Source organism: Prunus avium, chromosome 1, assembly GCF_965620075.1.
Source record: "Prunus avium chromosome 1, drPruAviu1.hap1.1, whole genome shotgun sequence".
Classification (NCBI taxonomy): domain Eukaryota; kingdom Viridiplantae; phylum Streptophyta; class Magnoliopsida; order Rosales; family Rosaceae; genus Prunus; species Prunus avium.
The window spans coordinates 52,942,782-52,954,411 of NC_142284.1; the positions used below are offsets into that span (position 1 = coordinate 52,942,782).

At 36.0% G+C, this 11,630-nt stretch overlaps 2 protein-coding genes across 4 annotated transcripts; one reads left to right on the plus strand and one right to left on the minus strand.

The window, feature by feature from the left end:
• The first annotated feature begins 2,062 nt into the window (after positions 1 to 2,062).
• KAT3 (potassium channel protein) lies at positions 2,063 to 8,380 on the plus strand. The gene is made up of 13 exons (XM_088247006.1): positions 2,063 to 2,411; positions 2,601 to 2,816; positions 4,289 to 4,450; positions 4,546 to 4,603; positions 4,889 to 5,206; positions 5,389 to 5,628; positions 5,711 to 5,809; positions 5,910 to 5,942; positions 6,853 to 7,038; positions 7,275 to 7,352; positions 7,547 to 7,616; positions 7,697 to 7,831; positions 8,184 to 8,380. The coding sequence occupies exons 1-13, from the start codon at positions 2,236 to 2,238 to the stop codon at positions 8,285 to 8,287; spliced, it is 1,875 nt and encodes a 624-aa protein (XP_088103132.1). The 5' UTR covers positions 2,063 to 2,235; the 3' UTR covers positions 8,288 to 8,380.
• On the minus strand, positions 6,139 to 9,374 carry LOC110766313 (polyamine-modulated factor 1-binding protein). 3 transcript variants are annotated; one of them, XM_021969616.2, is made up of 4 exons: positions 8,857 to 9,374; positions 8,671 to 8,722; positions 8,405 to 8,562; positions 6,139 to 6,446 (listed from the first exon to the last, which is right to left on the minus strand). In XM_021969616.2, the coding sequence occupies exons 1-3, from the start codon at positions 8,939 to 8,941 to the stop codon at positions 8,412 to 8,414; spliced, it is 288 nt and encodes a 95-aa protein (XP_021825308.1). In that variant the 5' UTR covers positions 8,942 to 9,374; the 3' UTR covers positions 6,139 to 6,446; positions 8,405 to 8,411. The 3 variants fall into 3 exon arrangements, with proteins under 3 accessions (XP_021825308.1, XP_021825309.1, XP_021825307.1); XM_021969617.2 differs by having other exon boundaries at positions 8,409 to 8,562; positions 8,857 to 9,373; XM_021969615.2 differs by having other exon boundaries at positions 8,400 to 8,562; positions 8,857 to 9,367.
• Between the last annotated feature and the right edge of the window lie 2,256 nt (positions 9,375 to 11,630).

The following is an 11,630-nucleotide window of genomic DNA, read 5'->3' on the forward strand; positions in this document are numbered from 1 at the left end:
GCCACACCCTGCATGCCATGCCAAATAAAAATATGTCATGCTAGAAATTGAGATTAAAATTATAAAGATGCATTTAGCTCTGCAAATCCATGCCAATTATCCTATCAAGCGTCATAATTAAAAGCATGCCAAACGACATGCCATGCCAAGCGACATGCCATGCCAAGCGGGAAATTATTATTTCACACACAATCGCACTAAAAGCTTAAGTGGGCCCAAGCCACTCGAATGCCCGAGGCTTGCTTGAGTGGGTTGTTGTATGGATGGTAATGAGTTGTCATGGGGCCTATCGATGGATCGAGAAATGGAAGTCTCGGGTCGCTTGGGGGCCTCGGGACTCAAGCCCATTTCTTAGGCCCAAACGTGGGTAAGCACAAGAGAGAAAAATAGCTCATTGCCCCAATTAAAATATCTCAACCAAAAAGATAGCCCATTACTACAACCAAGATGCCCCAACACTTGATAAGCTTAGCCCATTTATTTGACAAGTCATATTGTTGTCTCAATAAGCCCATACAATTAGCATAAAAGTCAGCATGAGCCTCAGCACTTGGGTGAAAACAAAAGCTACGAAAAGGAGCAAAGGTGTCCATGTATGCAGAACTACTGGAAGCTTCAGCACGTGATGGGGGAACAAATTTCCAGCAAAGGCATTCAAAGGACCAAGGGATATTGGCGCACAGGCAAGGATGCCACTTTTCAAACCAGCAGGCATACCCATTTTCTTTCATTCATCAGATTTGGCCATGGAAAGAGGAAGAAAGAAGAGAAAGAAGATTGGTGAAAATGGAAGCTCCCCTCTGAAGCAGCTCCCAAAAATCTCTAATTTTGTGGGATTGGGCAGGGCTGACTTTGCCACCAAAAAGTAAGTCAAGAAAGAGGAGAAAAAGGGAGAGGAAAGCTTAGCTAGATTGGGAAGAAACCATTAGGGTTTCTTGGAGAAGAACAAACCTCAGCAACTATAAATAGGGCCTCTTCTACCCAACACAACACAACCCACAACCTTCAGAGAGCAAGCTTCCTCTCTCACATGCAAACCCAGCAAATTTTCGTGCTATGCTTGCCTATTTCCCCTATTTCCCCTGTTCTGGCAGATTGGCATAGCTTTGACAGAGTCACCGTCAAGCTGCCGGAAACTGCTAAGATTACCCACAATTCTTCACCATCCTTCTCCCCCTTCATCAAACCTCCTTAGAATCCCTTTCTCTTTCCCTTAAAACCTCTGTCTCTCATAGGAACTCACAGCTCTCTCTCCTCAAGTGCTAAACCCATGATAATTTTTCTCCCACGCCATAATCTTCTCATGCAAAGCTAGAAGATTTATCTGTAATTTTTTGTTGTTTTCATTGGTGAAGGTAACCAAAGAGTTTCCTAAGGCGTCATCACCCTTTCGAGACATCTTTGGGGCTTAATCTTCGAACTCGGACACAAAGGGGGCAATTTCACACATCTGCTCATCCTTTACAGCAGCCCAAGCCCATTCGTCTGGCTGCTGGAACAAAAAGACCCCCACATTGAGTCTATATTTATAGATCATCCTTGCAAAAAATTATATAAATCAGAAACCGTTTCAACATCCAATTGTGTCCTACAAAATCATTGAGTGGTCAAACGATATTGGATTCAAATGATTTTTTGTATAAATGATCTTTGAAATACAATACGGAATAGGCCCTACAAATATATATATATATATATATATTAAGAGTGAAAAATCTTAATTTTGATATTTATTGATATTGTAACACGTAAACGGATATTATACGACGCAACTGTATCTCAATATTTTATCATAATTCTTTTATTGTATTTGATTCCCACTCTCCAAATATTGTTGATATAAAATAAATAAATAAATAAATAAAATAACATATCCAATGGTACAAATACCCAATATAGAAAGTTATGAAGACGGTGCGAATTGACAAAATAAGACAAGACATTAAGACGACACTACCTAGTTTATAGGATTTGACTTCAGCAAAGGAATGTGATACAATTAATTCCCTAAATATCTTCACCCGAATTATGAATAATATAAGATGGTTTGATAGCTATCTACCACCTTTCCCCTATTATATAATAATTAGCCCTAACACTTGCACAAAATATTAGAAGCTATACACGGCTATATTATTATTCTAATTCAATGAGATCGTAGACTTGCATAAACAAGAGGCAAGAGCCTCCCCTTCCCTCTCTCTCTCTCTCTCTCTCTCACTCTCTCTCTCAACAATGACGTCGTGGACAACCTCGCCGCTCCCTTTGCTGTTCCGAAGGCGGTCCAGCGGGGAAATCAGGAATTTGGCCTCGGTCTCAAGCAGCATCTTACCGGCTTTTGGTACTGTGGTCGATGTAGGGCACTTGCAACTCAAGAAATTTGTAATTGCTCCCTACGACAGGAGATACCGGTAAAGTATCGTTTTCTGTTATCAGACAGTTATCATATACTCAGTTTGTTCAAATTCACAATCTGACAACGCATCTTGAGACATATATTCACTGTCTGACAACGTGCGTGTCGAGATATATATATATATATATATATATTCAGAGTCTGGCAAAAGATCATTCGATGTGTATGTTTGAATGTGATGCAGGTGGTGGCAGGCGTTCTTGGTGTTACTGGTGATATACTCAGCATGGGCGTCGCCATTTGAGCTAGCCTTCAAGAAAGTGGCAATGGGGTCTCTCATGCCCGTTGATTTGGTGGTGGATGCGTTCTTCGCCGTTGATATAGTCCTAACGTTCTTCGTGGCTTACTTGGACAAGTCAACTTACCTTTTGGTGCTTGATCACAAGAAAATTGCTTTGAGGTATGATGCATATATCTCTCCTGAATTTGCTCCCATTTGTCTCCAAATTGATTGCTCTCTTTTAAACTGTTCTTGGCGTTGTCCCACAGACTTTCCCAAAAAAAAAAGTTATAATAGGTAAGACATTAAGGGTAAAATGCATTTTTGGTTACTGTATTTTGTCACGATTTCAAAAGTAAATACATTGATCAAATTGATGCAAAACTCAATGACCAAAAATGCATTTTACTCAAACAGAAATTACAGTTTAAGGAAAGAATCAACAGAAAAATTGGATACCATTTATAACATGATATAGAAGAAGACGTGATTTTGGATTTAAGTGGATACTAATATGCAAAGTTTTTTTTTTAATTTGAGCTTAAATCCACTGATCCAAATTAATGAGAGATTTGGAAGGAAAATTATATTCTTAAAAAGTTGAAACAAATGGAAACAAATTAATGTAAATCATGGTTTCAAAACATATGAGATTAAGACATAACACAAATGGGAAGTTTATAGACAAACTTATTTGTTGTGTCAAAATTGGTTTACTTAATGTTATTAGAAAGTCGTGCCATTTTTATGTTTGTGTTAATTAATGATTGCCATATTAACAAGAGATATTTAGTTACATACCAATTCTTAGCATTAATAATATAGATAAACCCTCCACTATTTAATTTCTATAAACAAATATATATAAAAAACCCAAAAAAATGACAACTGACTCTATTGAATTTAATTTTGATTATTAAATTACTTTGATGCCTTATTGAGTGTTTTGAGGTTTTTTATGAGGTTTTGGGATTTGGCTTGTTTTAAGAAATCGATAGCAGTTTTGTAATTTAAAAGAAATTAAAAGCCTCTTTGTTATGTTGTAAATGGACTTTGGATGTGTTTCCGAAGTTCATTTCATATATGAATTTTTTTAAAAAAAATTTAGGCCCCTATATTTGGTATAACAGTGAATCTCCCAATTAACAATTACCCTCCCTAACCTAATACGTTTTGCTTTGGGCCCCGTTTGATGCTTTTACAAGAAAACAAAAAACAAAATTGTCCCTTGGGTAGCCTAGCCCTATATCCCATTATAGGCCATAGCCTTGCGACCCGTGATAAGATTCAGTTAGCATGTGAACAGGCAGCCCATAAAAATCCAAAGCACCATTTGGCCCAGCCCCTTTTATTCTAATTTTTCCTTTTTGTCCAAAATTGGCCTTGGCCTATTTTCTATCACGATGGAAATTTTTGAGTATGACATCATTACATAGTGTTATTAAATCAATGGACGATATAATTGATATTTGATGGACCTATGATGATAAAGTATTAATAATACACGTATTAAAATATTAATGAATTTATAACACCACGCAACATTGTGATGTTGATACTGGAAAATATGTAACGAGGAATTAATTAACAATTACCAAAGATAATTAGAAATGATGATGATGGTAGTACAATCTCCTCTTTGTTGGTTACAGGTATGTGACAAGCATATATTTTGCAATGGACGTAGCCTCAACTCTACCATTTCAGCTCATATACAGAATGTTTACTGGCAATTCGCACTATGCCCAGGTCTTTGGCTTCCTCAATTTGCTTCGTCTCTGGCGTCTTAGGCGCGTCAGTGAACTCTTCAAAAGGTACCTAACTAGCTACATAATGTATTAATCACACGTAATTCATATTTGATTTTAGATCCTAATCAAGAATTAATCTCTTAATTAATTTCCTGCAGGCTAGAGAAAGACACACGCTTTAGTTACTTTTGGATAAGATACATCAAACTCATTTGTGTAAGTAGTTTCCCTTCACCACTCCTCCATCATTCCACTCACCAAATTTTACTATTTGAGCTCTGTTTCGTTCGACACAGTTAGATATCAAAGATGTTATGTTGACCGCACATTTCTCTTTATTTGATACAATTTGATATCCAATATGTTACGTTGATCGCACATTTAAACCGGATTTCAAATTATCAACAGTCTTGATTAATAGTATGACAACATAGGATAGGATGTTAGATCAATTGTAACGGGTTTCATACTTAACCTCTCCTTTCCCATGCATGAGCACAGGTTACACTATTTGCGGTGCACTCAGCAGGTTGCTTCTACTTTTGGATGGCCACCCGTCACAAAACATTATCGAATACATGGATTGGAACACAAGTCAATGACTTCGAGCACCAAAGCATCTGGTTGTGTTACACCTATTCCATCTACTGGGCCACTGTCACCCTCACCACCGTTGGATATGGCGACTTGCATGCAGTCAACTCTGGGGAGAAGATCTTCAGCATCTTCTATATGCTATTCAACATTGGCCTCTTTGCCTATTTGGTTGGAAACATGACCAATCTCGTCGTCCATAGCGCTGTCCGAACCTTATTCATGGTAAATTTTACTCATTCTGAACTGTTGATGCGTGTGAAACTCACCATGACCATCAACTCTCCAAATTACCTATACATGAATGATTAGCACTAGCATTTCAGTTAAATAAACGAGAGATTCGATGGTCAAGACTAACTTAGGTGACTAATTGTATATTCTGTTGAATTATGGTTTGTATATAGAGGGATGCAATCAATGAAATATTCAGATACGCAAGGAAGAACAGGCTCCCAGAAGGCTTGAAAGAGCAAATGCTGGCACACATGCAACTCAAGTTCAAGACAGCAGAGTTACAGCAAGAAGAAGTGCTAGAAGACCTTCCGAAAGCAATCAGATCCAGCATTTCCCAGCATCTCTTCCGCAGAACCGTCGAGAAAACTTACCTATTCAAAGGAGTCTCTGAGCACCTCACTGTTCAATTGGTATAAACATTTTCTTCCCCCTGAATCTTAACCCATAATAGGATTTTGTTTTGCCAATTTACCAGAGACATTGTCATTGCAGGCGTCGGAGATGAAAGCAGAATATTTTCCACCCAAATTTGACATCATCTTACAAAATGAAATTCCAACAGATTTCTACATTTTAGTATTTGGAGCTTTGGTATACTCTCTCTCTCTCTCTCTCTCTCTCTCTCTCTCTCTCTCTCATCCTATATACACAAGAAACGTAATTTAATTGCACATCATTTTTGAAACTGCAGGATGTGCTGACATACAAGAACGGCACAGAACAGGTATCTTTAAACACTTCATTATGATCTATTCAATACACTATTTCGGGGTCCATAACCTCTCCTGTATGGAAGATGCAATTTACCGGCTCTCAAGGTCCCCAATAACAAACGGTGGGGATGGTAAGTTGCCTCTTTCATACAGAAACTGGGTGTATGTTCCTATGTGGTATTTTAACTGTAATTTCTCAACATGAAGAAGTAATCTCCGGGTAAACACAAAAGACCCAAGAGTTTAAGAACTTATCGTAAGGTAGTAAACATGCAATGCAAGATAAGGGCTATGTTATAACGCAGCGATAGAGTGGCTAGCTATGAACAAAGCGCACCTCTTGGCATTGTAGGATGTCAAAACCAAGAATCAAATTAAGAAAAAACCGATAGTCAGATGACTTAAGCATGTATTTTGAACTAAATTCACTTAAGTAGTATCTCAGACTGCTAACAGCTCCCAATGTGTGTCTCTCTATACACAAATTGAGTTATGTCTGTTAAGCTTCCAATAACCTGCAGAGGCAAATGAACAACGATTATCGAAATATCAACTTTAAACCATATTCAGGAAAGGAGATTGTTGTCATTTAAAAATGGTATCAGACTTCCTCTACAATTAAAAGGATGGCATACATATGGAGTTGAAATACAGAATCACAGGTATGGTAAAGCAGAAACCATGAAATATCTATCTCTTCTCCCACCTTTAAGGGAAAAAAGAATGTCAATTGGGAGATTCCTAACATGTAAAACAAACTAACTGGTGACGTATGAATCAACTCTCGGAAGATTTAAGGGTTCTATCACAGAGACAAGCTACTACAACAATGTTGACAGTGAGAAGCAGATGCGCAGAATTAATTATCTGAACCCTTTTCTTATATATATTTTCCTGATTAAACTAGCTTGTATTTTTCAGTTTTTGTCAAAACTAGGATCTGCAGACTTGGTAGGAGAGATTGGAGTATTTTTCAATACCCCCCAACCTTTTACGGTGAGAACAAAAAAGCTTTCTCAGGTTATCCGGATAAGCCATCATCATTTCAAGGAAATGGTACAGCCACAGAATGAAGACGGGATGATAATGATCAAAAACTTCATTCAGGTTCGTAACATTATTTATCTCATTTGTCCCCTCATTATTATCAGAACATTGTTATACAACCTTTTAGAAATTTCTTAAACAATACCACCTTATAACTTAAGTAAGAGTATATCAGCTAGCAAATGTAGCTTTGTATTGTAACCTGAATATCCATTGCTCTCATTTCCTTCTTTTAAGATATATAACTAACCCTATCATGCATAGGCATTTGTTTACACTGACTCTTTTCTTCTCAGCACTTGAAAGACTTAAAACAAGAGATGCTACAAGAAATCCCATTTCTAACAGAATTGCTGGATGAACTGAATATAGAGGTACACATCTCCCTTTTTAACAGAATACTTGGACTGTAAATCTAAGTCTACTGATCTTGCTTTTCCTTAGCTTGAATTGTATTTCACAAGGTATTTGTTTATCGAAGAAAATATTATTAATTCTCACCAATGTAAAAGCCAGTACTGAGTAGTTTCAGTTCATGCTAATGATGATGACTACATTTTCTTTGCAGCATATACAACCAAATGAGAATGCTCAATATAATGAGCTGGTGAATTTCCATGGAGATGCAAATATGGAAGGTAATAGAATTTGTGCCATGTTCACTTACTATTAAATTCAATCATTGTATATATTAATAGGTTTGCTATCCTTTGTACAGAAACAAACAAAACTTCTACTCTAGGGGCAATCACCCTAAGAGTGATAATTCATGGACATCATCCAGATGCAGGTGACACGAATGGAAAACTCATTCATTTGCCTGAATCAATGGAAGACCTTCTGAGATTAGCAGGTAATACCAAATACCTCTAAAAAACTCTTCTTTTACTAATGCTTCTTTTCTAAAACAATACCAAGAGATTTGTTGAAGACTAAGCTAACCAATTCCAAAATACTGTAAGATGGTCTTGGATGATAAGTGGCTATTACAAATTTGAACTAATGAGAATCTAAAATCCGCCCCTAGAAGGGCAGAGAGTTCAATGATTTCACACATTGCCAAACAATACAGAATATATATATATATATATATATAATAATATGAGAATCATCTCAGAATTGAGTTACTGGGCTGCCATTCAAGTTCATGCATAAAAGAAGATCATCAATGATAGCATTTTTGTTTTTTGTTTTTGTGAATGCAGAGAAAAAGTTGGGAAAAAGAGGAAGCACAGTTGTGATGGCGGACGGCTCACAGGTCGAAGAATTAGACGCATTAAGAGACAACGATCACTTGTTTATCTTTTGAACATGAACATGAAAATGATGTATGAATGATCACTAATCAGTTTCAGTCACCTTATCAATGAAATTCTATAGCGTAACTCATGTCAAAGACGAAGATTGGAAGAAGAACTTACAGCACCTACATTCTATGCTCTGTTGTTGAGCATCTCTAAAACGGCATAAGCAGCTTTCTCAACTTGTTCTTTGGCTTCCTCTAAGCCTCTCTTCTTCTCAAGACCCTGCTCTTTGCACTTCTCTATCTCTTCGGTTATTCCGCCAGAGTTCTCATCAATTTCGCTACAAAAAGAAAAAAAAACAGATCGCCATCAGAACTTCATAATATGCAGAGCGATCAAACAGCTCCTTGAAATTAAAATCAAAATTGAAAAGCGTTTGAAAACTAACCTCATCATCTTCAACATGTTCTCCATTGCGCCCTGGACTTGTTGTGAAATCTCTGCACGATTTGATCCAAATTTTCTTCAAATCAAATAGTTTTCATCGGCGCTCAAAAATCTCAAAACCTCAAACCAAACCGCTCTAAGGAATCGCAAATGACAATGAAATTGTGCGAGGGAGGAATGAACTAACCGTAGACGATAGATGACATCTGAGACTCGGTCTCCGGTTGAAGTTGGAGCTGAAGATCCGGCTGCGATGGTGAAGAAGACGACATTGAACAGTAGATGAGTGGATTTGTGTGTGTAATTTTAAGCTTGGAAAAGGCTAAAATGGAAGAAATGGTCTGTTTGGCTTAATGAAAAGTGATTAGCGAACTATTTATAGAGATGTGGATTTATAGCCTAAACTGCGCTAATTGCTAATTGATAGAGAACACCAGGGGAAATGGAGGGAACTAGAAACATACTGAGTTTGAAATTGTGCTTATTCAAATTTCATCATTTAGTCCAGTGACATTCAGTGCGAATTTTGTTAAGAAATTTTTTAAAGGATCAGTCCGGACCGGAGATTTCGAGGGCTAAGACGAACTTTCAAAATGAGACATAAAGTTTCTTTGATTCTCCATGCATTTTACATGGAAATTAAAAGAAATTGCAATTAGTCCAAAAATTAGTAGATGAGTCCAAGCTAATTAGTCCAAAATTTGCAATTTTGTACATTTTGTGAGAACTTTAATCACATCTGTTAATTGAGGATTGAGAAGAAAGAGACCAAGAGAGCTAGAGAATAATAGGAGTGGGAATTAAATGACCTAGGGCTAGGGCTCAACCATGTGTTAATTTTGAAGGAAGAAGCCAATAAAAAGAAAACTCATCTAGAAACATAACACGTGTTAATTGAGGGGGTAATGGGTTTAGTTTAGGTTTTGGTTTTGAAAATTGGAGGATAAATAGGCACATAAAAAACGGATCGAAGTTGAATGTAAAGGGACAAATACATTGTATTTGTCAAATGACCTAATTTTTATTTGCAGATATAAAAAAAAATATATAGACAGCACAACACAACATGTTAATGTTATATGTGGTTAAGAGCATTTATTTATGTATATGAAGTCCCAGATTCGATTCTTATCCCTCAATATCGTTAGTATAAAAAAAAAAATACGATATAATAATATAACGTGACAGTCCTAAATGCTTGAATAAGCATTTGTAAAAATCAATCAAATAGAATGGAGAGCAAATTGGCCAAGTCACCAAGACAAAAGAAAAAATGTATGTGGACAGGAAGCACATCAAAATTCTTGATTGTTGTCTCAATATTTAATCATTAGAGTTTTTTTCTCTTTTGGAAGAGCTTGTTTAGTACCCACTTCACTTCATTGCCTTCCTTAATTGAAGCAACTAGATATTGAATATTGGAATTAACTTTTAATTCCATTTTAAAAAAAATTAAATTCACCGAACAATTGAATATAAAATTTCGGAGAGTGACGCAAATACCCCCAACGGGCCAACACTGTGTCCACGTGAACATATCTACTTATAGCGTTTACCGAGGAGAAGAAAAAGGTAATTTAAAAACACATTATTATAATAAATATATTTTTTTAAATATCATATATTTGTTTATTCCTTACACTTGGAATTTTTTGGAACTTGTGGAGGTAGCTAGCGTGATATATAATCTTTTTTTTTTCAAAAATATAAAAACATTTTTCTTAATTTATTTTTTGTTGGGTAAGTAGGAAACTTCGAGGATATAGGGCTTTGTAATTACATACAATTAGCCCTTATTAAAAAGAAAAAAATAAAAAAAGAAAGCCACACGTATGCTTTTTTTATTATTATTTATTTGTTGTTAAGTAATTTGGTATTACGTCATTTACTATGTTTAGTTTGAAAAATAAAAGAATAAAATAAGAAGATGCAGCAGTAAAAGCACCACAGAAAAAAGTGAAACGTACATTCATTGCAGTCCTTTATTCACGTGGGACCCGCATGATTTTACACAGATCCCCATCCATCCAGGGTCCATCCCATCCCAGGAGTCGGTGGACGGTTCAGATACGTTTTCCCGTTCGTATTTTTTCTCTGTACGTATAAACACAATTTCATCGTATATTTACACTCATACGGCGTAGATTAAATATGGGCCTTGGGTTCGCATTGGGTTTGTGGGCTTAAATATAGCAAAGGTGTAGAATTATTCTTCCAACTTATTGTCATATATTTCCGAAATAAAACTCATAAACGAAAAAAAGAGGCCTAATTAAAAAGTCATGAAAATCATCATAAAGTATAATGTCCACGAAAGTTTGGTACTAATAATTTATGCTTGACCAAAAAAAAAAACATAAAATATTAAATTTATTGTCGTATAAAGTAACATGTTTTTTAAATAAATAAATAAAGATTCAAAACTTTTGATTGAAGGAAAAGTCTATGCAATTACTAATTAGCTTTATAAATTTTCACAACTATTTTCATATCTATCATCTCTCAATCCTCTTTTTCTTTTTTCTTTTTTAAAAACATTGGATGACCCAATACATGCCTACTGTGGGCAGCTGCCCACACTCAAGTGTTTTCTTCATCCATCTAGCCAAACACTTTGCCAATAAAAATAAGACACTTGGCTAATATTTTGCATGCAAAATCCCCACTTAGCACCCTAAATAAGTAAAACCTTCAAGGTTGTAGCCCAAAACCTCTCCTACATTGAAAATATCAAGACCCAAGGCTTGATAAATATGTGGTCCATATATATAAAGCCTTAGATTTTGGCCCAAAATCATATATTAAAAAAATTATTGAAATAGATTATGTGTTATAATATATATCGTATTGCTATGAAAACCTAGACTTTGTAGGAGTCAGCTATGAAATTGTTTTTTACGCCCCTAGATGGGCAAAAGTCTGGGTTCGCCACTGATTACCTCGAGTAATTTTTGGGTGTTC

Excerpts from the sequence above, each read along its gene's own strand:
- KAT3 (XM_088247006.1), top strand. The coding sequence starts at position 2,236 with ATGACGTCGTGGACAACCTCGCCGCTCCCTTTGCTGTTCCGAAGGCGG. Across the intron at positions 5,207-5,388 it reads CTGTCCGAACCTTATTCATG|AGGGATGCAATCAATGAAAT; the intron begins GTAAATTTTACT and ends GTTTGTATATAG. Across the intron at positions 7,617-7,696 it reads TGGAGATGCAAATATGGAAG|AAACAAACAAAACTTCTACT; the intron begins GTAATAGAATTT and ends TCCTTTGTACAG.
- LOC110766313 (XM_021969616.2), bottom strand. The coding sequence starts at position 8,941 with ATGTCGTCTTCTTCACCATCGCAGCCGGATCTTCAGCTCCAACTTCAA. Across the intron at positions 8,723-8,856 it reads GATGTCATCTATCGTCTACG|AGATTTCACAACAAGTCCAG; the intron begins GTTAGTTCATTC and ends CAAATCGTGCAG. Across the intron at positions 8,563-8,670 it reads AACATGTTGAAGATGATGAG|CGAAATTGATGAGAACTCTG; the intron begins GTTAGTTTTCAA and ends TTCTTTTTGTAG.